General features: G+C 41.1%; 2 protein-coding genes across 3 annotated transcripts; both read right to left on the bottom strand.

Annotated features, from left to right (window-relative positions):
- Positions 1-973: 973 nt before the first annotated feature.
- pygmb (phosphorylase, glycogen, muscle b) lies at positions 974-15,708 on the bottom strand. The gene is made up of 20 exons (XM_063900533.1): positions 15,326-15,708; positions 11,508-11,609; positions 10,823-10,901; positions 10,617-10,720; positions 9,612-9,743; positions 9,184-9,295; positions 9,013-9,095; positions 8,173-8,316; positions 7,873-7,965; positions 7,339-7,485; positions 6,178-6,341; positions 5,908-6,022; positions 5,601-5,702; positions 4,802-4,949; positions 4,658-4,716; positions 3,836-3,977; positions 3,419-3,626; positions 3,143-3,277; positions 2,744-2,810; positions 974-2,208 (listed from the first exon to the last, which is right to left on the bottom strand). The coding sequence occupies exons 1-20, from the start codon at positions 15,566-15,568 to the stop codon at positions 2,059-2,061; spliced, it is 2,529 nt and encodes an 842-aa protein (XP_063756603.1). The 5' UTR covers positions 15,569-15,708; the 3' UTR covers positions 974-2,058.
- A 1,474-nt stretch (positions 15,709-17,182) lies between these two features.
- On the bottom strand, positions 17,183-27,794 carry sf1 (splicing factor 1). Of its 2 annotated transcripts, none has more exons than XM_063900572.1 (12): positions 27,405-27,794; positions 26,179-26,310; positions 24,362-24,437; positions 21,836-21,988; positions 21,453-21,542; positions 21,161-21,344; positions 20,518-20,633; positions 20,287-20,394; positions 20,000-20,195; positions 19,689-19,923; positions 19,248-19,412; positions 17,183-18,434 (listed from the first exon to the last, which is right to left on the bottom strand). In XM_063900572.1, the coding sequence occupies exons 1-12, from the start codon at positions 27,664-27,666 to the stop codon at positions 18,103-18,105; spliced, it is 2,049 nt and encodes a 682-aa protein (XP_063756642.1). In that variant the 5' UTR covers positions 27,667-27,794; the 3' UTR covers positions 17,183-18,102. The 2 variants fall into 2 exon arrangements, with proteins under 2 accessions (XP_063756642.1, XP_063756643.1); XM_063900573.1 differs by having other exon boundaries at positions 19,689-19,920.
- Positions 27,795-27,997: the final 203 nt, after the last annotated feature.

Here is a 27,997-nt window from a genome sequence, read left to right as displayed (position 1 = left end):
ATCTGATCAGCTGATTTTCAGACAGGTTTTTATAAAGATGGATCAGGACAAAATGGGAGGGGTCTTTGTTCCTGGGACTTTCAGAGTCTCTTAACGCAGAGGGGACACATATTTATGTTTAAAAGTCATTGAAAAAGTGAATTTTGCATAACAGGTGAGCTTTAAGATGTAGAAATACTGTGTCTGTTCACTGCTCTCTCTGGACCTTCTCGTTCTGCCATTTCTGATACGACATCAGGATGTGCTTCATCATTCTTAATGTCCCCCTACAGCTTTCCTGGAGGAGACAGCTTTGAAAAAGTCTAGATTTGATGCAGAAATATCTGGTTAATTTATCATCCAAAAGGACGGAAGGACTGTTCCTTTAACTATGGAGGCCCGAGAGGCTATAAAGACTGAAAATACATTCTGGTGATCAGTTTTCTAAATGTATTAGTTTTGTTGCTTCAAAAGACATTAATCTCTAAAATACATTGCACATTGTCTTTTCTCCTCTTCCTCCAACCCCCAACCTATTCATAGAAGGAATTAAATCCATGATTACCTTACATGTTGGATGAATGCCCCTGGTAGACCACCACACAATACAGACTATTACAATATGGTGCAATATGCTGCAGCCTATTTTGCATTCTATTGTTACTCTGGCTGCTTCTTCACTCCGCTGTAGGGCAATAATCATTGTGATACAGACATGATGTACAATCTAAACACCTCTATCTGTTCAATTACCTTTTAAATGCTAATTTAACTTATTTTTAACCGTATATATTAACTTATTTGTCTTTATTTTGATATTGTATTAATGCAATCTTGTCTCTATTTTCAATACGTTAGCCTACTTTTTTTTTTGTGCCTTCTACCTGTCACCATTGACATTACGCTTTACATTTCCCTGCTGCAGGACTAAAAGGATGTCTGATTCTGAATGTTTGATGTGTCAATATGGAGTAGCACAATGAAAGCACACGTCTGAGCTGTTGATGGCTTTGTCATTTATTGACAAAAACAAAAAACAAAAGCTTTGTCTTCTAAAGAAATGTTAGGGTTAGCAGTACGGGCGTCTCTGCTGCAGTCTCTGCAGCAGCACTACAGTGGACAGTATTATGCAGTAGCTTTAGCAGGACTATACGCTGTTACAGTACATCAACGGAGCTGATACCCACAGTGTCATGGACTCAAGTATGGTATACACATACATACACACACACACATACACACACTACATTACAGAACACACACATTTTCAAGAGGAATTCAGTCACTTAGACTTAGGCAGAGAAGGCTTTGTTAATTTATAACACGTTTAGGATGAGACATGCTGACACACAGGATGGATGGATACACGGATATATTCAGCAGACACCATGAAACATAACCGGGCGGAGTCTTTGAGTATAATAATGTTAATAATAATGATAATAATGATGTTAATCTGCGGTAAAATGGAGACCAGGCTTCCATCCAACACCACCTAGTCTCAGTTCCCTTCATCAACCCCTAAGCATCACTTCTCTCCGTCATGGTGGAAGACGTGTTGGTTTGAAAGCATAACAGTGCTGAAGTTTGTTCTGATCAGAAGTAGAAAAATATGTATTTAGAATAAAGGTTAAAATCACTGTTTGGTTAAAGACCTAATCCCGGTATCTGTTAAAGCATTTTAAAAAGGTGTCAGTTCTTGATGTTTTGACCTATTTCCAAACACTAGTTGGACATTTTGGATAACGGGAGAATTGTTGGAGCAAAATCATAAATATATACTTATTTATTTTCTTACAGTGCCCAACTAAAATCCCCATGATTCCAAGGTAATCTGGCTGAAAGGCTTGTATGTAGGAAAAGGGTTCTTTACCCAACAGTGACAATATGAATTGCTGGTGCACGGAGAGAAATATAGATGGAAAAAAACCCAGTTCAAAACATGCTACTCCAAGATCAACGGGGAGTGAGAGCGCTTATTTATGTAAAGATATAATGCCACAAGTGAAAAGCTACAGGGTTTTTCTCCAGTGGTTGGACCGCAGGTGAGCTACAGTGGGTGGAGGAGGCTGCTGAGGTTTAGCGAGGATCGTCGGGGGCGGCGATCTTCTCCAGGCTGGGCTCCATGCCCCAGATCTCCCGGGCATACTGGGAAATGGTGCGGTCGCTGGAGAATTTACCACAGCCCGCGATGTTATGGATCACCATCTTGGTCCACGCTTTAGGGTCCTGAAAGAAGAAAGGAAGAGATTTAAAATATAATTAACCTAACTTAATCCTGAGAAATAGTAGGGTAGTTAATAAAATAATATAGAACCAGGCATCCCTTACCTACACTCAGGTTACAGTATAATACAATACAGTATATTATGTTAGATTATAATATATCATTATCACTTTCAAATTCAATATCACAATAATGTCTACAGTTAATTATATATATATATCTTTTTCATTAATGAGTCTTATTTATTGTGTTGTTTCTCCAATGTCGCGCTGCAAAGTGATTGAAACAGTATATTGTAGTACCATATGTAAAAGTATATTAGTGCCATTAAGAGTAATATATATATATATATATATATAATGGTTCAGTCTCACACAGAATATAAATCAGATAGTAGTATATAAGTAAAATAAAGCATTGAATACGGAGTATATAATAAGGAAATAAAGCAGAAACTAAGTGATTTCATCAAATATTTGTGCTTCTTAAGAACAAATATATTTGAGCTCATCCTGATCTCCTCTTGCTGACACTGACCTTGTAGAGAGCGCTGACTCTGTCTTGACATTTGATGTAGGCTTCATAGTCTGCAAACACCTTGAACCTGCAAAAAAAGACATCAGTAGTTTATTTGAGACATTAAAGGGATAGTTTGGATTGGTTGCCTCTATCTACTGCAGTTATTACTCTTACTTAAGGTAAGCATCTCATATAGCCCCATTTAAAACCATCAAACTATCTCTAACGTTCCAAACAAGATGGTTGCCAATCAGTTCATACAGCCTCTGCCATTTGACTTTCTGGGACGATGATGACTTGCTTCACAGAGTCATATTCCACAGCTTCCGTCCCCTTTATGAGGCAGTGGCTGACAGTGATACACTGATGACTGCATGACAAAGTGCTGAGTCGTCAGTGTCAGCAGTGTGCCCCCACCTGTCGTGCTGCATCAGCATGCTGACCAGGTCTTTGAAGAGGTCGGGCTCTCGGGGGCTGAAGAAGCCCCCTGAGATCTGGTCCATGGCCTGCTTCAGCTCGGGGAGACGGTTATAGTAAGACGCAGCGTCATAACTGTAGATAAAAGATATCCATCACATCATGGGCACATTCGATGTTTTGAAATAAAAATACAATCATGAGACATAAAGGAGACATGTGAAACAGGACACCCCAATAAGCTGCAGCATTCATATTTGTTGGGTTGAAGCTCACCCCTTCTTGTCCATGGCCTCCACATCTGGCACTCTCATGCCGAAGATGAAGAGGTTCTCCTCTCCAGCTTCCTCTGCCATCTCCACGTTGGCTCCATCCATGGTGCCGATGGTGAGGGCCCCGTTCAGCATGAACTTCATGTTCCCGGTGCCAGAGGCCTCAGTGCCAGCTGTGGAGATCTGCTCTGACAGGTCGGATGCTGGAATGACTGCAGACAGGAGATTTAAGATGAAGTTTTACTCTCAATTTATACATACAAAACGTATATAAGAGTTGAGAAAATTGCAGTTAATGTCTTTTATGTAATTTTCACACTTTGCAAAGTCATCCCGTATGCTTGACACCCCCGCTCTAAGCCCTTAACATTTCACAAAACAGCTTATCCCGAAGTCAGATCATGAAGTAAGTATTTGTTACCCTTCTCAGCCAGAGTGACGCGGTAGTTCTCCAGGTAGATGACCTTGAGGCGATCTCCCACCACAGGGTCGTTATTCACAATGTCTCCGATGGATGTGATCAGCTTGATGATCATCTTGGCAGTGTGGTATCCTGGAGCCGCCTGAACACACAGGAGAGCATCTTCAAAAACACTACACCAAAACCTGGCTGAAGAATACTCCAGGTATCAATAATGTTTGCAGGATGAGGAGAAGAAATGATCTGTTCATTGTTTTTGCTGAATATTTAGCATTATAGGTACGATTAGGTCTCATCAGTACATAATAACAGCACTACATTTAGCAGCTAAAACCTTACATTTACAGCCAAACATTTCTCTATAATGATCAGTCCACATTAAACTAATTATATGACTGTAATCACAGCTCTATTTGGAGACAATGCTTGGTCTGTGCATGTTGTAAAATGTGTCTTGTTGATGCAATTGTTGAATAAACTTACAGATAAAGACTATTAAGGGAAATGACCCAAATGTACGAACACACCTGTTTATTGATGAGATTGTTAGAGTTGCTATTTTGAAACTTTAAATAATTCTTGAGAAAATCAGTTTGATTCTAACTTGCTTTTGCCCATTTTTGAACCACCTATAACATCCTTTTGCGTCTATTAAAAGGACATGTAGTGTCTCCTTGCAGTCGTGTGGTCTCTTTGTATAGATTATTGTTTCTTTGGGGTCATTTTATGGTCCTTTTTGGCCTGTGCCCAGTAGACCAGTTATCCACTCATGGTCTGAAACTAAAAAAACAAATGCAATGTATGACTTCTAACACCACTCACCTTTCCTCCAATCATGATAGTCCTGGGGGTCCATGCCTTCTTGGGTTCCTTCTTGATTCCTGATAAAACACAAAAGCTTATGGTTGAACTCTGAATCCGAGTTTACTTTATAAGAAGCTGCCAGCTTATGTAAAAAGCACCCACGGTTGTACAGCGTGATGATGTGCAGGCAGTTGAGCAGCTGTCTCTTGTACTCGTGGATCCTCTTCACCTGGACATCAAACATGGAGTTGGGGTTGATCTTCACCTTGTATTGCTCTTCAAGATGGGCAGCAAACTTCATCTTGTTCTCCTACAAGTTGAGGACAAACAAAGGGAGGGATCAGAAACAAACAGAAGGGCGGAACATCACCTTTCTTCAGTTAGACAAACATCTCCTCGCTCTCTCCTGGTTTAAATCACATCTCTCCGACAGACATCAATTCATCTCCATCAACAACTGCAAATCCCCCTCAGCTTCCGTAACCCACTGTGTCCCCCAGGGCTCTGTACTCGGTGCCCTGCTCTTCATCATCTACATCCTCCCTTCTGGACAAATTCTCCGTCACCACCAACTCTTATGGCGATGACACCCAGCTCTAAATCTATTTCTGCAACCACACACTCCCAACTCACCAATCGCCTCACTGACATTAAAATATGGATGCAAAACTATTTTCTCAACTGCAACCAATCAGAACTCATCATCCTCGACACAAACCTCACTTTCCTTCCTCACGTTAACCTACTATACACTCTTTCATCATTCAAAAAAGCCCTTAAAAAAAACTCACCTTTTGCCTCTAGCCTTCAACTGCTTATCCTCTACCCACCTGCCCCTCCTCTACCTGGCTAAGCACTATTTTTTCGTTATCTTCTTTACTTGCTTGTAAAGAGTCTTTGAGCACCAGGAAAAGCGCTATATAAACACCATGTATTATTATCATCATCATCATCATCTCACCTGTTTGACTTTGGCAACATCTCGAATGAAGGTGTCATCGTCCACAAATTCCAGAAGCTGCTTCAGCTGGTCCAGGTCACGGATGTATTCCTCACCAATCCTCTACATAAAAATATAATAACATTAGTATTTGGCAGGAAACTACTGAGTAAATCCGCAGTGTACATAAATTTAATCCGAGCTTTGGGTGAGCTCCAAATGTGCATTAGCTAATGTCGTCTATGCAGAAAATAAACAGGACTTCACTTCCAGAAACCTGTACTCCTGAAATAACTGCTCCCACTTGAATGTATTGACAGAAACACACCTCTGCGATGACCTCTGCCAGGCCGGGGTTGCACATGACCAGCCAGCGCCTCGGAGTGATGCCATTGGTCTTATTCTGAAACTTTTCAGGGTCTGTCTCGTAGAAGTCCTTGAACCTGAGGAGAGCAGCAGCAATGACACACTTATCAGCAATAGTGTTTCTATGGAGCAAAATCTGGGTTTTGATCATTCAAAAAAATAAAGAGTATGTCAGATACAAATAAACCGGATGCTTGGACACAACACAAGGGGAGAGATGAGGGTCTCCTACACAGTGTCTTTGATGATCTCAGAGTGGATGCGGGCCACTCCGTTGACAGCGTGAGAGCCCACAATGCACAGGTGGGCCATGTTGATTTTCTTGCTGTCCCCTTCCTCGATCAGGGACATTCTCCGCAGGCGGTCCAGGTCCCCAGGGTAAAGCTTGCTGATGCGCTGAAGGGGGGAGAAAAGAGACGTCACAGCAGATGTAGACGTTATGCATGTTCTCATTCACATGTTAGCAAACAGTTGGCTATGGACACGGATCAACACTATCACTCATTTGGAGTCGAGTTTGTGTCTGTAATGTATTTCCAAAATCCACTCTTCTGTTCTAATATATCTGGGTCCTCACTTGCTAACTGTTTGCCTTTTATTGGAATTTCATTTTTTAGGTAGGACTAACATTTACTAGCTAGTCTCTAGTTTCTGCTACTGTCCACGCCCAGCATCAAAAGGCAAACATCGGGTTATTCAGAACTTTTTCTGTCTTTGAAATAAAAACTATTGCACCGACATTTATGAATCTTTGTGGAAGTGTGAAGCATGGGCAAAGAAAGAGCCCATTTCATTTTGAACACTAAGGCGTTTTTTGCACCTCTCTGACATACTATGCTATGTGTTTTTCATCTCAAATTTTCCAAAATGACACTATGTTGTTTTTGTAATATTCTATGAAATACTATGACTTTATTTCAACATAGCATACTATGTAGTTTTGTTGCATATTTTCAACAAGCAATTCTATTTAATCTACTGCTATTTCTGACATATTATACTATGTTGTTTTTCACATGTATTTGTCAACATACTATACCATGGCTTCTTCTTCTTCTTCACGCGTCTTTTTCTGATATTACTTTTTTTGACATATTATACTTTTTAAAATGTGTTGATATTTTAAAATACTAAATCATGTTTTTTTGGATATCTTTTTTCAAAATACAGCACTATGTTGTTTTTCTGATATTGAAACATAGTATACTATGTTGTTTTTTTCCACATGTTATAATATGCCCTTTTCCCCTCTTATCGATATTTTGGACATCCATGCTATCTTGTTTTTCTGATATGTTCAACTTATTATACTATGTTGGTTTTTTCTGACATTTTTGGTTTGTAACGATAAGTTCGTAAATCCTCAGAAATCTAAGTCCAGCTCCTTTTGTACCTCCATGTGCCTGCTGTTGATCTCGTAGATGATCTCCAGATGACGGGGCAGCAGGTTTTGGAAAAGGTCGACAGGCCAGCGCTCCAGGGCTTCAGGCAGGACGGTGTGGTTGGTGTAGGCACAGGTACGAACCACAATATCCCAGGCCTGCACACAGAGATATCACACATACCACTGAAATATGAAAATCTGTGCATTACCGTGGGCAAAAACTGAAAATTGTGTTGTATTTCTGTGGAAAATCACAGTGTTTTTTCTGGAAAAGATTATCCTATATTAGTCAGTTTACTTTCTTACACTCTGCCCAGTGTATGCCTTCAGCTTTGACTGTCTATCTGCAGTGCTCACCAGCTGCTGAGTCATTGTTAGTGCGGTGTTGAAGGATGCAAAGAGACAGAATTGCGACCCAAGTGACCGCAGCACAATTCAGTTAGACTGCAGTTACAGTGGTTGCAGGAAGGACTGTGTTCCCAGGCTCTGCGTTTGAGCCATGCTGACGCCTGTACTGTATGTCACTGCTCTGCTAACGTTTACCTTGTCCCAGGAGAGTTTCTCAATGTCCACCAGGGTCCTCATCAGCTCAGGGATGGCCAGAGCAGGATGGGTGTCATTCAGCTGGATGGCCACCTGCACACCAGAGTCATAATCAAAAACAGGTTCATATTACACCCTTATTTTCCCCATGTAACTACCCATTATACTGCCATTACACCCACGTAACACTTATAAAACACAGATTACTAGATTACTACATAGGTTCTCAGATTAACAGTTCGTGTGAAGGACTGAGATCATCCTCTTTGATATGGTGTGATGGTTTGATGGACTGCTCACCTTTTCTGGCAGCGTAGAAAGATCTAGTCGCACAAACTCTGTGGACCCAAACTTGGAGGCTTTGAATCGACGGATGATGTCTTGAAGAGTTGCCGCGACGACAAAGTACTCCTGCTTCAGGCGCAGCTCCTTCCCTTCAAAGAACTGGAGGACAAACAGGAGGACTGTCAAGGAGATATCGACACAACTGAAATTGCTGCTATTTGTATTCTATAAACACTGCGCTGGAGATAGAGGTTGTCTGAATGACAGTGAAGCTGCTTATTCTGGGCTACTCTTTCTTCCTAAAGAGCAACACAGTTTTTCCTGTAGAGTAACATTTCAGGTATTTGTTAACTCACATTTATAGAGGGTTAGATATCTGGATGGACTAATTGTATTTTATACACCACTACAACTTGAGGCATTACCTCTCCTCTCTCCAGTTCATTTATTTAACACTCAGTCACTTTGTACGTATAAAATAAAATATGATAAGATGCAGTACTGTACCGGTAATATACCCAGTATTTTACCACCCGCATTGAAAAACTACAATGTTTAAACCATCCTGCATGTATTTGTTAGATATACAAACAGGATTCTATAATTATTTTAGAATAAAATAATACTGTAAAAACAGCAATTATGCATTCTGCAAATCTACGTACATTTTGCTAATACTTCTCTACTTCTACTTAAGTAACATCTTTAATTCAGGACTTTTACTTGAAATTAAGCCTTTAAAGACCATAGTATTTGTATTGTGAGCATAATGTGATCAGAATAAGAGTTGCACAAATGAGACCCTACATTGGAATAAAGGAGAATTAGCCAAACGGTTCGTAAAGATCCACTCACATTGTCGTTGGGGTAGAGAACCCTGGAGATGTTCTCAGCCAGGTTTCTGTCCAGCACCGCCTGAATGTAGCCACCGACATTAACTGTGGAACAACAACAAGAATCATATTTAGTAGATGTTTATGTATTTACCGTGTGTCAATGAGGAACAGAACAGATGACAATACTCACAGTCTTTGAGGTTGAAGTCACAGGGGGCTTTAGCAGACCACAGCCTCATGGTGTTCACGATGTTGTTCCTGTAGCCGGGGACTGGGGTGTCATAGGGGAGAGCCAGAACCACCTGAATCAGCATTAAAAATAGATATTTAATACACTGGTTATTGTTCCTTAGTCTAAGAATTGGTTTCTGTTGGGCCCTCCATTTCTTAGCTTCCTCTTGGAGGTTAGAATGTGACCCCTGGCTGCTAAATGTTTACAAAGAGGATCGAGTCAGCACCCAGAGACGTCCACAACACAAAAAGATAATACAGAATAACATTTCCACCTGCAAGGCGTCAGAAGAGATTATTAAAAAGGGATTATTTGTAAATTAATTTCACTCCCTGAGCCCTTCACATTGTAAATAAAGGTCAGTTCTGGTGTGTGTTCACACTGACCTGTGTGTCGACCCACTTCACTCCTTCATCTGTGTGTTCCACTCGTCCGTAGTAATGGACCGGACGCATGTACTCAGGGCGGGCCTTCTCCCAGGGGTTCCCGTAGCGCAGCCAATCATCAGCTTCCTCCACCTGTGGAGACACGACGCTGTGGTATTACACAATAATCACTGATAATCCATATAAAACATGATAATATAATAACCATACTTTTACCAAGAGGGTGAAATAGGTTGTCTATTCGACTGATTTTCCAAATGCTTTACATGTACGATGATTTAATAGTCCTTTGTAGTGAATAACCTATTGAATCCTTCCAGTGGACTAGAACTAGAACTATTTTAGCCAACATGTAGTCTGTACTGGCCATTAGCATCTTTCTAAGACACGGAGCTACAGCTTTTGGATCTCTGTCCATCTCTTCCATAATTGAAGACATTTTAGCAGCAATTTTTCTGATGCCACATATCCTGGAATTCACATTCTTTATCCCCCTTCGGAAAATGTTCCCACTCTTTGGCTTGTCACAGTTCTCCCCCCTGAAATGTGTCTGTCATGACAAGATAAAACGGTATATGGCAGTGAGAGCAGCCAATAACAAAAAGGATCCATGTGCCAGACTTGTGAACAGTTAGTCGTCAACCCCTGTAAGAGGCATCATTGCACTCAGTCCAGATCCTATTTTACACAGGACAGATTTCCCCACCCCCTCACTCGATCACTCATGAACAGGTTTTTGTAAGGTATCTATGGTATTAGGAAGTTCCTTTTTCATTGGTTAGGGTTAGCACAGCTCCTATAATCAGACACAGCCCTTATAAACAACCATATCTCGGTTTGTATCAGCAGAGTTCCTTTTTCTTTGGTTCCTCTTGGGTTCAAGAGAGTGCTTATTACGGTGTGCTTTTGTGTTCATTGCATAGTTTTTAATGAGCTTTTTTTCACTAAATCACAATCCAAAGCAACATAGACTTAATGGAACAGGGCACCATAACTTGAACCTACCTGCCAGCCGTCGACAATTTTCTGATTGAAGATTCCGAATTCGTAGCGGATGCCGTATCCGTAAGCAGCCAGACCCAGAGAGGCCATGGAGTCCAGGAAACAAGCTGAGGAAACAACAGGGTGGGGGGGGGCTGATGAGGCAAGTCTGTCCACAGAACTAGACATCAATGTCTGACAGCAGCCAATCAGGAGGAGCAGGAACTCACCTGCCAGACGACCCAGACCACCGTTGCCTAGACCGGCATCTTCCTCGATGTCCTGCAGCTCCTCCATGTCCAGACCCAGCTGAAGGACACATCATCACAGGATGAGACATGTGGTACTGGTGTTAACACCACAGTTAGCTTCATCGCCTCAGGAAGTAAAGTACATTTAAAGGAATCATCCCTTGGTTCCTAGCCGGCTGTCTAATACCCATAGATCATTTAGTTAAATGTAGTAACGGTTTGTTAAATCATGTTGATTGTTTTCTGGAAAGTCCTGCATTTACAGTACTGAAAAAAGCATGTGGGCAACCCTGTGAAGATAATAGTTAGAGCCTCTTAGTCCCATGTAAGGGAATATTATTTCTACAGGCATCAATATTTTCCTTTTCCTGTTGCAACATGACAATACACAAAGCCAGCTCCATAAATAAATAGTAGTCCTGGACTGGACTGCACAGAGCCCTGACCTCAACCCCATCCAACACCTTTGGGACGAACTGGAATTCTGATTGACTCACTCCTCATCAGGGTCACTAATGCTCCTGTGTACCTGGGTGTCTATATAGTCTGTTCAATCGTAAAAGCACTCTCATCAATGTGGAGCCGAGTGCGTGAACACATCAAGGTCCCCTTCATAATAAGGGGCTTTTTCATTTGTGTGTCTTGTGTTTTTTTAATGCCTCACCTGGTATGTGGCTTCATCGCAGGCGTTCTCCAGGGCCAGGTTCACCATGGTGTTCTGCAGAGTCCGGCCCATGTAGAACTCCAGGGAGAGGTAGTAGACACGCTGCAGGAAAACAAAGACAAAAAGCCTGTCAATGTTGGACTTCTTTACATTTAAACCAGATAAAACTGGCCTGAGGTGTGAAGTCTTACATTGAGTCAAGCACTAAACTTCAGTACAATTCTGAGGTACTTTACTTGAGTATTTCTATATAGTATACGCCCCTTTGCAGCGTCATGCAGCTCTCTCTCCTCTGCGAAAGTTTTCTACCAGGAGAAACTCAGCTTAACGCTGCCGTGATTAAACACCATATTCTGTTCCAAACCACATCCAGCATTATCTCTGAAACTCTTCTCAGTGTTTACCACTACAACAGAGACATTATATGTATTATATAAACAACAACTGTAAGTCCATCCTGCAGACATCCTGCTGAATACACAAACACACACATAGCTGCCTACTTGACGTTGCCAGGAGTTCAGTGGAAAGCCAGCCCACATTTCGGTTATGATGTTTGTACCTCTGCTTTTAGAGATGTGGGTAAGGAGGAAAAGAGAGAGGGTTGTATTTTCTGACACTTTGTGAGTCTCCTTACACACCATGGACACATATATATGTAAAAAAGTCAACAAAAAGTGCATTTCCTTTAAGATTAGGTCAAGCTTCACCAGTTTGATAAACACATTTATAGATCAATAATTATAATCAAATCATATGATATATATTATTCTGGAATGTGTCAATCTGCATGAGGATTACTTTTCCCTTTGGTACTTTAAATATATTTAGATGCTAATACTTTTGTACTTATACTTGAGTACGATTTCAATATAGGACTTTTACTTGTAAATTGTGTAATTTTTGCTTTTGTATCTTTAATATGTTTTAATGCATGCTTCTTGGGTAATATTAAGCTGCCTTTGGCTCTTTTCTTGCTGTAACCAATGCACATTTATTCTGATTCCTACACTCTGATACTTCTACGTTTACTGAAGTACACAATCTGAGTACTCTCTGCAGCTGGCTATCCTCTATATATTTTCTTTTATATTATATATCCATGCAAAACCAGTACCAAAATGTGTCAATATCCACAGTTTCATCTACAATTAGTCAGGATAAGAAAATACACAAAACACAGCACTACAGGACACCTCACATTCCTCCGCACTACTAATAATAACACACCACACACAAGCCCCATTTGGCGTCCCTGATGGCCCTGCAACATTATCTCTGGAAACAACAGCTGCTGTCAGAGGCAACAATGGCAGGGCTGTTGCTGACAGCTCCTCCAACAATATCTCTCACACTTCACAGAGAAGTAGATCAAAACCTGAGAACATGTGACACAGCACAACATCTGCTCACAGCTCTGAGAGTTAACACAGGCTTCACACGCACTGATGATAGCGAATAAATAGACGTATAACTTCATACTGGACGTATCTGACATCAGGCCATGTGACAAATTCTAATGCTTCAGCTGACTGATGTTGGGGGTCATGTAAAGGACACAAAACAGTATGAGACAAAGAGACAACAGTGATCAGTTTGTGTAAGAGAGGAGAGTCTCTACGTCTACTTAAAAGGCCTACTCTTTAAGGACAGAGAGCTTTGTGTATATCAGGTACAGTATGTGGCTCTGTTTTGCTTTTAGTTTTATCAACAAAGTAAAAGCTCTTAAAATTAAGTAATAAACAGGGAACAGTTTACATTTGCGAACATAAATTATACACTTCACTTCCAGCTGTGACACTGCACCTAACAGCCAGAACTAGCAGAGACGTTTAACCTCTAATAGGATGATGCAGCATGATTTTATTCTCACTGTTAGCCCAATGAAAACAGCTTACAATTTATTTGGTTTAAATCTTATCCTTATAAACAGGCGGCCACTGTAGCTTTTAGAAAACAAGACAAAACAGTTCATTAATTTGGGACTATTTTCAGTGGCAGATTAATCCATTAATCCATTGGTGCTCTGCTGGGTACAGTGTATCCAAAGTCAAAATGAACTGAAGTGTGTGTTCAATGACAGCACAGGTCACCCAGTGCAACAGGGTGGCTTTAGTATTAGACAGGAATAACATATGCCAGGTTGGGAGAGACACACCACAATTATAAGTAGATCAGGAAATTGTGGTTTTTGGATTTAAATGGGATTTGGTGACGAGAGAAATACACATTAACTCCAGACGCCTCTTTAAAATGTATGTTCTTCCTTTTAAAAGTCCCCATTGTCTCTGTATCAGGCTGTACAACCTGCCATTTTAGTAAGGAGGTTCATCATGAGCCAAATGTTCAAAGCCAAGATTCAATGTTCTTTTTAATCAAATGTCCCCATATGTGGATACATAAAGTTATTTAGAGCTATAAAAAAAGAAGAAGAAGAAAAGCCCGGCAGCACTACAAAAGGTTGTAACAACAGGGCGTCCAGCAGACAGGATTAATGAGAAGGAGTTTCAGTGGATTAAGTGTGAGTGTGAGTGGGCAGCAGAAAGGGGTGGAAAGTAAGTGCCACTTGAGTAAATGCACTTTAAGTACTATTTTGATATATTTGTACTTTGAGTATTTTCATTTAATGCTATTTCTACTCCGCTCCACTTTAGAGGCAAATATCGTACTTTTTACTCCACTATATTTATTTTAACACTTTACTGTATAGATAACACATGCTGATACGGTATGATGCAGTAGGCCTACTGTAACTACACGGTATGTAGTATCTACAGTAAACTGCTCCAAATTGGCCAACTATAATACTATAATGCTCTTAGATGTACTGAATAATATTTTAAACATAATCATATAGAACTCTGAAAAGTCTTTTTACTTTTGAAACTTACTAATCTGATCATACTTCTGTACCTCAAATTATTCTGAAATGATCCATTGTGCAGAATGAGTACTTGTTGTTCATAAGGTTATTTTGATGCTTATAGTTTTGTTATTTTATTCAAGTTACATTATGAAATCAGGACTTTGACTTGTAATGGGAGTATTTTAAGACCATAGTATTTGTACTTTAGTAAAGGATCTGAGTTCTTCTTCCAACACTGGCACCAGTGCAGCTTTTGTATAATTCAATATACAGGTGAGGGCACTTCCCCATTCAGCCTCCTGTTCCAGTAACACAATAAAGCTACTGTGTTGCACTACAGTGGTTTTTTTGGAAAGGGTATGCCCAGTGTGTGGCCATTTTGTGAGGCGCAGTGTGAGTTGCTGAGGATGGATGGATGAATGAAGGAGGGCGTTTCGTAATACTGTATACATTTCAACAACCAGTTGAGTCTTCTCATCTTCGCTAACATCGCTGTTTTGCACACATTTGACGCACCGGGGCCGTGCATTGTCCTGATGGCGGACATTACATCAGATAAAGGTTATCATTGCAAATGCACGGGCAGAACATTATGTAACAGACAGCTTTGATACAGAGCAGAGGACATGTCAGTGTGCAGACTCAACACACCTTCCTCACAAACTCACTCAAACTGGGGCACGACAAAGCACGAGATATTACTATAAATGGATAAAAGGAGCAAAGAAGAAAAGAGCACGCACACAGACGCACGCACGCGCCCACACACACACACACACACACACGTAGTCCCTAGTTGTGTTACTGCAGCACAGCGCATCCCCTCCCACCGCTCTCAGGTCAGCTGTGTGTGTGTGTGTGTGTGTGTGTGTGTGTGTGTGTGTGTGTGTGTGTGTGTGTGTGTGTGTGTGTGTGTGTGTGTGTGTGTACGTGCAGGACTGCGGCATCTTACTTTGGGGTCTTTCTCATAATAGTGCTGCTGCGTCCGGATCCAGCGGCCCACCAGGAAGTCCCGCACCGTGTTTGCAAGGGCAAAGTAGTAGTCCCTTTTGGTGGCCACATTTCGGTCTTTCACCAGGGTGAAGTGGAGGTGTCTGTTGAAATTAGTTTTTAGGTCCGTAACGTTTTCCACTCCGGCAAGACCCCTCACTGAAATCTGCTTCCTCTTGTCCTGGTCTGTCAGCGGCTTGGCCATGCTAACAGTTAGTTTATTATTATTATTATTATTATTATTTTTACTAAATGTCAAGTTAAATGTCAGCCTATATCCTGCTCACTCTTCTTCCGACTCTCCTCTGAACACTGCCAGCCGGTAGTACGTGACGGTCAAGCCTATTTTATATACGTCACGTACCCAGTGACAAGCTAGACTGAAGAAGAAATTTAGCGTTTCCGGTCCAGGTGTCTACAAAATAAAAGCCGAATTTGGGTCAACGTACAGATCCATATGATTTTTAAGTGCGTCACACGCCTGAATGTTGGGTATTTACCTTTGCTAACAGTAAATGGTGAGGTATGTGTATATATGTTCAAGCTGTTGCTATTTTCAGCAAAACGAATCCTTTAAATGTAATGACTGCATTGTTGTCTGAAATTATTTGAGTCAATATAAAGTGTGCGACTGAACTCCATAAAAGTGTGCTTTTATTTTAACGTCAAAGTTGCTTTATTTCCGGTACTGATTTGGTTAACTTGTTGCAGCTCAGCATCCTTGGGATAAAAATCCTGCACAAACAGTTCTCAACATCTCCAATTATCATTGAGTTGAAAGCATACGTAGGAACTATACCAAACATGTTTTCATAGGTCTTGAAATATGAGGTATTAAATTATAGATCCATAGCAGAAAATAGAGGATGGAACTGAGAGGTGGCCACTTAATCTATGTTTGTTAATAATGTGATGTTGAAGAAAAATACTCATTTGAAAATAAAGATCCGACCTCTCTAGCTTAAATGTTTATTTTAGCCTTGAAACTGTAATGTAATGGTGGAAAGTATATTATTCAACGGTCAATGTAATATAAAAGGCTTTTGCAGAGCTTTCAAACAACTGCTAGGGTCCTTGTCAAGCAAATTAAGTGCTCTCTGTTTTCAAATTATCCAAGTATTGAAATAAATCTCAGACATACACAACAAAATCAGTTATTTAAAAGGTCCACTTCTATCTTGTCCAGGTCTTTGTTGCAGTGGGCAGTTTTCTCCATTGTCATCAAGCGCTCTAAATACAGAACTTTGTACAGTGATAAGGCTCGATGTGGGGTAAAATACAAGTTCTATAAAAATGTAACAAACTCCATCCACTAAGAAAGATAGGGGGATGTGGTTGAAAGCCCTTTCAGATTAAGATACATTGTCAAACTACAAATTACATATTACGTTAAGTAATAACATGCCTGAGGAATAGCATAACTGCGGTTCAATTTCTTTTGTGTCAAGTGTAAAACCCAATACACCCCAACATGCTCAAACTAATTAATCACATTTCTGTGCAGAGTACCCAGATTAAGAAGGTTTGTTTTAATTAGTTTCTTCTGTGCTTTAAACAGGGTCTATATTCACATTTACAATTCAGCCATTAATGTAGAAGTAGAAATCCCTTATAAGTGTACAAATGTATAAAAGTAGTGCTACCCTAAATGTAGACTCTCTGGAGCTGAGAGGCAGTGGGCAACATGGACAATACCAGGTTATGCAACACATTTGGATGAGGCAGCCAGCAGGGGGACAGAATCTTGGCAAGCACTCTGACACAAAAGGTTCATACAGCCATGAAAGGAAAAACCAGTCTGTGCTGAATGACAAAAAGGTGAAATGGATAACTTTAATGATAAACCAAGCAAGATTTCAACAGCATTTCATTTAGGCTAACGCCATAAACACAAAAGACTGCTTCCAGAAAAACAGAGTAAAACTAACATTTTCCTTCTCTAAAAACTGGGGGGACAAAATGGATAATTTTGTCCTTGCAGAAGCAACACAAACACTGCACACAGCTTCAAGATCAGAGCAAGAGATGAAAAAAAACAAGGATATATCAGATTCTCAGCATTCAAGTAGTGCAGGGGGTCCGAAGCTGCAGTATTTAGTCCCCCATTTCTAACTCATCAAAACTGAGACGCAGGCAAATAAAACAAAAAAAACAATTAAAACCCTGGGAGTTTCTGGAAAAACAATCTGAGACAGTCACTACAAAAAGGTCTTCTGACAGAACTAAGATACACTTCACATCTCGTTATTACAAAAATATTATTCTTATTCAACTCAGCCAACATAGGAAACATGACAGTATAAGTTTCTGAGTGATGTGTTTACAATGCAGTCATGCAACTTCAATATATTAAATCCAATAATAGAGCAGTGTCTGAATTGAACATTTGAAGCGTTGTATTAAACCTCTGTCTGGCTATTCGAGCAGTTTATTTGGTTATACAAGAGTTGTGATAAACTATGGGAGCAATGCAGAACGTGCTCGAGAGCAACAGTGCTTTTGTAAGCACACAAGGAGCTTTATGTCAACACAAACTTTAAAAATGGGAAAAAGAATTCCTTTTCTAAACTAAAGCAACTTTACAAATTTAACTAACACAACCTGTCTTTGTTTCAGAGATGCCTTCACAATATCCAGATCAATAAAAAATAAAGCACTGGTTATACTTTTTGTGTGGGTGCACAGCCACAATGTGCTGCAGGGAAACTCTTGAGGGAGGGTGATTCTTCTGTGGAAGGGTTAATTCTGGGGGGGAGGAGGTGGGGGGGCTGGAGGCATGCCAAAGGGGGGCATGCCTGGTACCCCCATCCCCATCATGGTGACAAAGTTGGAAGGGTCCATGGGCGGCGGCGGTGGTGGGGGGGCGTACATCATTCCAGTTGATCCTGGAGGCGGCGGCGGGGGAGGAGGAGGGGCGCCTGGGGGCAACGGGGGCTGGACGCCTGGGGGAGGCGGCACCATAGAGGGTGTTCCCATGGGTGGTGGGGGCTGTGCTCCGGAGGTTGCAGGCTGCTGGGGCTGTTGCCATGGAGGCAGGGTGCCGGTGCCAGGGCTGGACGTGGTGGTGGTATCTGCAGGGAGGGGGGGCAAGTGATGGTTAACTCTTTACAGCCATCAAAATGTTCACCTCACACCACAACACACTTCTCATTAAGACTGCATGGCTAAGCCCGTATCACTTCTGATAGCAGGTCCTATGTTGTTCCCCACTGCAAATAAGACACCCTCATGTGGGTGGGACTTCCAGTGAGTTGTACCATGCATTGGAACCGAGCAACACACACATTATAAGCTCATGGATAAATCACTATGGTGATATGTGGCTCCATGGGTTACCAGCCAATGTCTGCAGGAACAGTGAACCCTGCATTACTGGACACATGCCAACAGACCATGTGAATATGCTGACGTCATCTAATTTGGGCAAAGAATTATGCACATTTTAATGCATGCAAAAACACATTGGTGAAGACTGTAGTTATTCTAACCACATAAAGGGCAGTCACATGCCTTGAATGTAATATGGGGATAATCAAGCTGCAATTAAGGAGGAAAGAACTACAATTACCAGCCTTTTATTTTCCTGACTGAAACACTTTTATGTATTCAGGTCACAAACGATTTTCCGGGCATAACACTTTGGGAAGTATTTCATACAGAAAAAAAAGATACATCTGTACTACATCGTTAACACAACCACAATATTTAGCAAGAAGTACTGCGTAGAGTTTTCCCAAGTGCACTTAGTTTTCCAGTCAAGCGCAAAAACATCAAAGTGGATCAAAGAGCAAAATAGCGTATAATATATCTGACACACTACATAGAACTGTGTTTAGAGTACAGAAATAAGGGACGGTTCAAATTCAATTTTAGTGTGTTCTTACTCTGTTGCCAGGGTAGCGGCGTACTGGTTGCCATGCTGCTCGTTGGAGGGGGAGGTGGAGCCTGCTGTTGCCATGGTGGCAGAGGTCCAGAAGGAGGTGGGGGTGGCTGGTTGCTGGGGGGAGGAGGTGGAGGTGGCATCATGCCCATTGGAGGTGGCAAAAGACCTGCAAAGAAACCAAAAGACAAACATTTAAAATCCAAGACTTTTAGTTTATGCTCATTCGATCACAACACACGGACGTTTGTTATCATTTATAAAGAGCTTTATATTAAAAGCTGCATGGACTAAACCCTTCATAAACCCTAATACACTTTATTCAAAGCAGCTCCTATTTGTGGAATTTCCCGACTATCCAGTTGTGATGTCGTCTCAGGAACATAAGCTACTAAAGTGAAACCCATTTCCTAAAAATCCCAAAACACATAATATCCACTCTTACCCATGGGATGTCCGTGACCCTGGCCCATGGGAGGCGGGGGAGGCTGCATCCAGGGGGGAGGCATGCCGTTGGGGTTTGGGGGCATTGGGGGGCCTCCCATGCTGGACATTGGTGGAGGGTAGTGTTGGTGTCCTCCATGGCCACCATGGCCACCATGACCTCCATGACCCCCATGCATGCCGTGGTAGTTCCTGTTCTCCGACGGACCGGAGTTCATCCAGGGAGGCCGGTTCTGCTGTAAATCAACACAGCCGTTTTAGACACTCTGCTGGAGAAACAGGACTTTGGAAGCATGTGTGTTGCCAACCCACCGGCGGTGCCTGGTTGTTGTTTTGCCCCGAGGACCGAGGCCCTCCTCCATGGTTGTTGGAGTGTCCACCACCTGATGAGGGGACCGGGGCCTCTCCTAGCTCAGCCATCAGGGACAGATACTCCTTGTCCATACGCGCCTTGTCCTGCGCTGACTGAGGAGGCTCTCCACCTGTCGCTCTGTGCGCAGCAAATGAGCTACACAAAGCAAACAGTTATAAAAATGTTCAAAACACAAAATAGAGAAATTGGACGTTCCGTTTTCTTGAATTGCTGCACTGATCCTCACCTGGTGTACTTGCAGTCAGATGAGATGTGGCCTGCTCCACCACACTTGGTACAGAGGGTGGTGTTGGTGATACTGCGAGGCTCTGAGTTCTGCCAAGGACGGAGGATCCTACAGAGATACACATTCTGTCTTCAGTGAGGCACTATAGCTTAACTCAGAATAATACTCTTATCACAAATTTCCCCTTAACCGGTGCATGAAGCTCCACCACTGTCTGGCTGTTGCACTGACCTGTTGTCGTCTTCCCTCAGCGTGCCGTTGAGTCTGGCCAACTCCCTCAGCTGCATCTTCCTTAGGTCATTTTGATCCTCAGGCGTCTCGATACCTTGCTTCAGGATGTTGCGTATCTGTGGACACACATTTTTCAGCATTCATATTTGCACATATTGAATTCACAGAGCAATATAGTGGTGCAGAAACATGGCTGCATAACTTGAACTGGGTGCAGCGTCCATTCACAAAAGTGGCTCAGTGGCGCATGAAGCCAAAACAGCGTGACTCCAGTATGAGAATACCCTGACCATCCAGTTTCTAAGGCCCGTAAACGCATGCATAACAAAATTTAGGACCTAAAAAAAGATAAAAAGGGCTTTTCCAATGGTTGCACGGGGTAGTTCATTTACCCTGCCCCCAAACAATCCGCTGATTCACAGCCCTCTTGTTACCAATGCAAGTCAATTTTACTATTAACGATAATTGACAATGACATGGTAAATCCCATTGAATTTTTGTCAAGGGAACTACAGCAATGCTAACTTCCAGCTTGGCCTAAAAAAATACATTATCCCTGCACAACACTATAAAGGTCACCCAGCAGCTGTCCATTATGAAACTTGCAATGAGTATGATGAATCAGTACAGTTTAAAATCGTACCTGCTCCACAGCTTTCTTGACGTTCTCCATTGTGTTGGCGGTGACCAGGGCGTGCAGAGGCTCATCTTCCCCTGGCAGCATCTGCCCGTCCTTTCGGCCGACCTTCCCCTCCTTCACAGAGCCTTTTCCCCGGATCATGATCTTGGCGCAGCACTCCTTCTCAATGTTCTTCAGTGTATTACCACTGGTAGCACAGACAAAGAAAAGGTTACTCCTAACTGTGCTGGCTGTTAACTTGTTTATAGACAATGTCAAAAAACTTGACTTGATAATAATATTAGGCATAACTTACCGAGGCCCGATAAGAAGACCGACAAAGTTGATTTCAGGGTATTCATCTTGGGGGATCATCACTTTGTCGTTGACTCTGGTGGCTGGAGGTCTGCAGGAAGAAAATAGGAAATAAACATTTCATTGGAGCAAAGAACCTCTACACTACACACAAACTATTTTTAAGAGAACAATGGCCGAAAAAAGTATGTAATCTCAACAGCAGACATGTTACATGCTGTTAAGAGCACCTTTCTTTTAAAGCACACTTGTCTAAGCAACTTGTTGAATTTCAGACTTTTGATGATGACATTTTAAACATACATGGACTACTTGGTAGCCGAGTCAGTACACCAGACACTAAAAACATGTGTCTTTTAATACATTATTCATATTAACACATACTTATAATCTGCAGGAGGTTTGAAGTCTGGATTGAGGCCAACCATCTCAGTGATTAGAGAGTGACGCTCCTCCTCAATCTTCTTCCGCGTGCGATACTCGCGGGTGTTTAGCCTCTTGCCCTCGCTGTTGTAGATAGGCTCTGGAGAGGGAGACCTGAAAATGGCAGACAAAAGACAAGAAAGACATCATCAATACCTTTCTAGAAGTGGAGTTCTGCTATTTACATCCAAACAGGCTCCCTACAGCTAGCTAAGACTTTTTAGAATTTCAAATCTTCATTAGGAACGTTGAATCAATGGGTACTGACAATTATAAAACTATGATGAATTCAAAAACATTGGAATTTTGGATCTACTGAGAGAATTCTCAGAAAGAATACGTGACTCATGGCCAGTGCAAGAGCAAACTCAAAAAGAAAATGATGTAGGAACTCCGCACTGACATTTTTAAAGGCTAGAGTCCATTCTTTTATACAATTCAGGGTAAAAAAGGGGCAACCAAAGATGTATAGTGGTATTTAACCCAATATACCGGAGGGGCCTCATCCACAAAGAAAAAAAAACCATGACATGGCCATAACTAAACCTGTATACAGGAGTGTTGGCCTACAAGAAAGGAAAGCTGGGAGTTAAGAAAAAGAAACCAAAGCAAAATGTGCAATCCTAAGCAGAAACGATGGCTTTGGGAGTTGCTCGGTGTTGGCGTGGCGGAAGAGGTCCGTACCTCCCCTTGGATGCTGAAAACCTGTGTTGCTGCGTTAAGGAGGCTCTGTGCTTGAAAAAGGGTTAGGTTGATGTGGGGTAATTTGGGTTAGAGAAAAGGAATTAAGATTAGATATCCCCCTTTTCCTATGCTCTCCCATCAGAGAGCCACATTTTTGTCCATGTGATGTGAAGAGCGAGAAAAAAATATATTGGTTTTCCTTTTAATGCTTCAAACTTCCAACGGTGACAACCTGAAACACCCCCAGTTGGTTCACGTATGTTAGGGAAGTGGTTTATAAGAGAGCAGCAGCTCTGCAATCAGCTTTTTGCTTGCTGTGGAAATGTCTGATTATGAAGAGAAACTCTACACAGTGAACAGGCGACTGGGACTCTAGCTAACAAAAGGTCAACTTCACACACTCTTCAGAGCGAGCCACGTCCTGCGGGAACAGACCCTTATGGAAACTATGTCATAAGCTGGCCTCTGCTCTCTGATTTCTTCCAGACCTAAAGAGTCCAGAGGGAAAACTGGAACATGCCCCTCTACCCCCTGGGTGGAAATGTTTAAAGCCACGTTACAGGAAAACCACAGATAACCAGCTACAAATCATTTGTTAAATTAAATCCAAAAACTATTCATCAAGGATATGTTATCATGTACGCTACAGGCCATGAGTTCAATTATAACTCGCAAAAATATATATAATCTCCAGTAAGAAAAGCCGGAACAGGCAATATCAATTGATGGTATTTGTGTTAGAGCCAAAGAGCCAATTTGTCTGATCGATTAAACTTTAAAAGCTAAAAAAAAAGATGTGAAAGGTATAATCAATTAGAAAAAAAAGGTTTTGTGAAGTGTAAGGTGTTTGACCCAAACCTGTTTCAGAGGAAAATCTTTAAACATTATGCATCATATATGTATTCATATATTCACATAGCATTCTACATCAGACACAAAACAAGCAGAGGGTGAAAACGTGTTGATTAAATACTACAAGGCTAACTAGGAAGCAGACAAAACTGTGAAGTTAAATGAGAAAAAATCCACTTAAAATGTGTAAATATTCACTGTATTGTCATTGAATTGAATCTAGACAGATATGTTAACGTAAGCTCAGTTAAATTAAATCTCAATTTGTTGGAGCATTAATACCCTTAGCTCCCTTCTTCAGCATTATTTGTTAAAAAAATACTAGTTTTTAATTGTATAGTTTGTTTATAATTCAAGGTTGAAACTGTGTTTTTATTACATCATAATGAAACAGAGCGTATTCTTCAAAAGTTGGTTTAAATAAAAAATTACCAAAGAAATAGAAAAAATAAATGTAGAAAATGAAGTTCTGAGGGAACTTTCCCTTCAGTTCAGACCATGAGATTCAATTGAAAGATCAGGAAAAAAGTGGACGTTGGAATTCTTTTCGTTTCCGCAGTCGATGTGCAAAATATAAGTTAATATAAGTTTAACTTTATTAAATCATTAAGTTAATAGTAATTAAACAAAAGTTTAATTTAATTGTTATAAAAACAAAAAATATAATAGATTGCGTTTCATTTTGATGTAATTGCAAACACCTTCTCTGTTTTGGGCAAAACATTTTTTGCATACACCTATATGTAATAATTCTCCTATATGTCTGGCTCTGAGACTATAAATAACCTTACATCTGCCATCTAATATTACTATGACATGTTAGATGTAGGCTAATGACCACTTATATATATAGATATAGATGGATAGATATACTGAAAATCAACATCTGTCTTCCAAAAGTCAAGAAGGTAGAGAAAATGTTACTGTTCATGGGTTTAATCTTTTTCCGACCTGTCCTCAGGGTTAACAGGGATTCCCAGGTCTCCTGTACGCAGTTTACGAGTCTGGTCTTCAATCTGCAGTTGGACTGGAAGAATTCAGGTTAGGAAAGAAAAACAAGGATGGAGAGAAATGTGGTTACCATAACAACATCAGAGAGACAACGCTCTGCACATTAGAGCACCGTCTCATACAATACTGAGGTTAAGACAAATGGTGAGTGTTAAATAAAAAAGGAGATCAAATGAACATCTTTTGAGACTGTCACTAAGTCCTATCTGAGAACGACACAAACACATTTCCATGGTCATTAAGACTAGCATAAACCAAAGTTACTTTTTCTCAGACAATGATAACATATCAGTAAATGTCTAGACCATGGTTCCTTATAAATGCATGCCAAATATATCAAAATCTTTAATATTTCAAACCTAAGCTTACAGCTCACAATCTGAAATGTCAATACAGGCTTTGGCATTTAAGGACACGTCAGGTCTAAAATATCACTGATTGGTCTGTTTGTTTTGCACGTTCAATAAAAAAAAGGTGATCATAGTCACTCTTTGCACTCCACAGATTTTACAATGAGGGGCAGCAGTGACAGAGGAAATTATTACATTTAGTACGCAATGAAATAAATCATTCATCCCATGCACATTATGAAAGCTGCAATGAAATCCCCCCCAATACACAGAAATTCACTGGTCCCTGAAACAATTACTTTGGATTATAGAGATGAATACAGGGCCTGTGAATGGTGGATCACAGCAATGTCATCTTAAAACGCTTCCCTTGGATTGTTTTAGGGGATTTACTGAATGAGCAAAGGAAACGATAAGTGTGACCAACAGAAGGTGGGCACAAATGAATGTTTACATACCAAAGAAGAACAACCATTACCAATGAGTGAACAGAATCAATAACGATGTCAGTTATTGACAAAAAAAGGACTTGTCTGCTTCAGAACACCCTGCTGAGGGCCTGTGAAGGCAGTATTTTGGTGCCACACTGCTGCTGGAAGGCATTTGTGGTTAAACACTTTTTTTGTGTGGAAATAGTATGTGTTTTTGTTAAGGCCACAATCAGATCAAGTGATCCCAATTTAGATGCCCACTAAATCAATTACATTAAATTATAATTAAAACCTGTTTGATTAATTTGCCATTGAAGCAGCATTGCTCACACTTGGACCAATATAAACAGAAGCACATTTTGTCATGTTAGGACATTATGAGTTACGCCTCCATGCACAGGAACAATACTGATGATGTGTAGGGGATCAGGCAAGACAGTGAGTAGCAACCTGCAGCTCAGGACAGATATCAGCAAGCAGTGGTGTTCAATCATTTATCTCAAACTCTTCTTGCTAATGGGTGCCCAATGGTATGAAAACCATAAGACCACAGAAACATTTGCCACAGCAGAACCACTTTATTCCAATAAAGAGAAATAACCATAATTAACACCATACATCATCAAGTTATAATCATTGCTCATTGGAAATGATTGCTTTGTCTCAACAGTTGGAGCAACATTAGACATTTCCCATTATGTGTAACATACTAATGTCACAGTCAAATGCATTGAAAAGATTACAAGCTTGCAGTTAGTAATGCATGTTGTGGGTGCCTTCAGAGAGCTCTAACTGTTGGGAATTCAGCAAACAGGACATAAATGTAACATTAATACTGGTATGCAGCATATCAGAAAACTTAAATCTCAAACAGATGTAATAGATGAGACATTATGAAACAAACTGAATTAATAGTTACAATATGACAACCTTAATTCTTCAGTTATTCCTGTCTTTATTTAAATAAAATATTTACCTATGTAGGCTCTCTCCTGATCGCGGGTCAGTCCAGGGGGAATAACAGTGGGCATGCCCGGAATGATTGTCTTCTGATCAGGTGTCTCGCTGCTCCAGCGACTCTTCTTCCTGGATTTCTTCAGATTGAAATCTACCAAGAGAAACAGGAATTAAATTAGTTTCATGCATGGTGTACAGGTTGTAAATCGATCTAAGTGCAACCTTGCCTATACATAGAAATAGACTCAGATGTAGCCACAAGAAGCTGGACTAAATAGCAAAGTTACCAATACAGCCAACTCAGCCATGGACAAAGGTTTACATGATTAACGTCTCTAAGTGTTTTATATGTTTGAATGACATGATTTCTATGTCAAGCAAGTTGGACAAAAACGTGTTCGACTGAGACCTTGTTATTCAGGTGTACGTCTTAACATGTCATAAAATACCTTGCTAAAACGTGCATTTTATATGTCTCAAGTTGTCTGTATGTATTCTCAGGTCCACTTTTAATATCAGCAAGGCTTTCCACACCAAAACTGCCCATATTCTACTTCTAGTTTTGTCATACTATACGTCGTTACGTGCTTTACCCTACTTTAACAATAAGGTTTCTGATGGGAAATTCTGTTAAATGTTCATTTGCTACATCAAACACCAACACTATAAGCAACACATCTCCACAATAAAAAAGGACACATGATCACACGCAGCCCCGTTCCTAACCACCAACAAGGATTGGTATATCGACGTCAACCAATAGCATGAAAGCTTGGTCCAAACGCCTTTAAAAGTTCAAAACATGGCCGTGGCCTGAGTTAAAGTAATGTGACTTATTAACGTGGATGCAGAACTATTACTTTAGTCCAGTCAGTATTCTACGTGCGTCAATGACAAAACAGCGTTAAAGCACTGCGTAGCAAGGTAATGTCTGCCTTGCCGTTTCCCGCGACGCGTTACATTTCTTTATTTACCTAGCGTGTATGGATGTTCAATAAAAGCTGTGAAATGAGAAAATGATCAAACTTACAAGAGAGCTCAAGTCTTAGCTACCCCCCTTCATGAATTTGCTAACTGGCTTACTTTTGTCTTTATTTAGCAATAGTTGAAAGTACTGTCTCCATTTTGCGCAAGGCCGTGGCTTCATGTCGAGCCCGTGTGACATAGCCACATTAGCTAGCAGGCTAGCGGTAACTCATGCCGCATTAAGGACTTCACATGCTAGCAGACGTTAGGGTAAGTTACCTGCTTTGGACATTCCGCCCCCCGCAGTAGGTTGCTGTTGAGCCTGTGGCGTAAAAGTTGTCACCGGATTGAACTGATGTGGTTGCGGAAAAGCTGCGACGGGCATCGGTGGTTGGAAAGCTTGAATAGACGGAAAGGGAGCAGGCGGCCCCGGTGTTGGCATCAACCCGTTCCCTGCACCAGGCCCAGCCTCAAATCCTCGTTTAGCGCCAATACTGGGGTGCAACTTCCCTAAAGGAGTTGCGTTTGCGCCCGTAGCCATTTTTGGTGTCCTCAAATAGCCTAGTCTCCGTAGAACCCCAGTCGACTCAAGTATAAAGTCGTTTGAATTAAAAAAAATAACTACCAGTACTGCCTTCAATCCACCTTCACATTACTTTAATCAAAATGGCGCCCAACGGAAAACCACAAAGGATGATCCTATGGACCAAGGAGGATGCGGCTGTCGTAAAAATGCAATCCTATTGGCCAGACCAAGCCCTTCCCCCTAGGCCTTGTGCTATTGGACAACATCTTATTTGTTACTCTAGTTCTGAGAACGGATTGGTTCTTATCAGTGTCGATCCCGTTCTGACTGAAACTGATGTCTAAAT

Source organism: Eleginops maclovinus, chromosome 14 (genome assembly GCF_036324505.1).
Source record: "Eleginops maclovinus isolate JMC-PN-2008 ecotype Puerto Natales chromosome 14, JC_Emac_rtc_rv5, whole genome shotgun sequence".
In the NCBI taxonomy this organism is placed as follows: domain Eukaryota; kingdom Metazoa; phylum Chordata; class Actinopteri; order Perciformes; family Eleginopidae; genus Eleginops; species Eleginops maclovinus.
The sequence above is the reverse complement of the archived record's forward strand: the minus strand, read 5'-3'. Positions and strand labels throughout refer to the sequence as shown.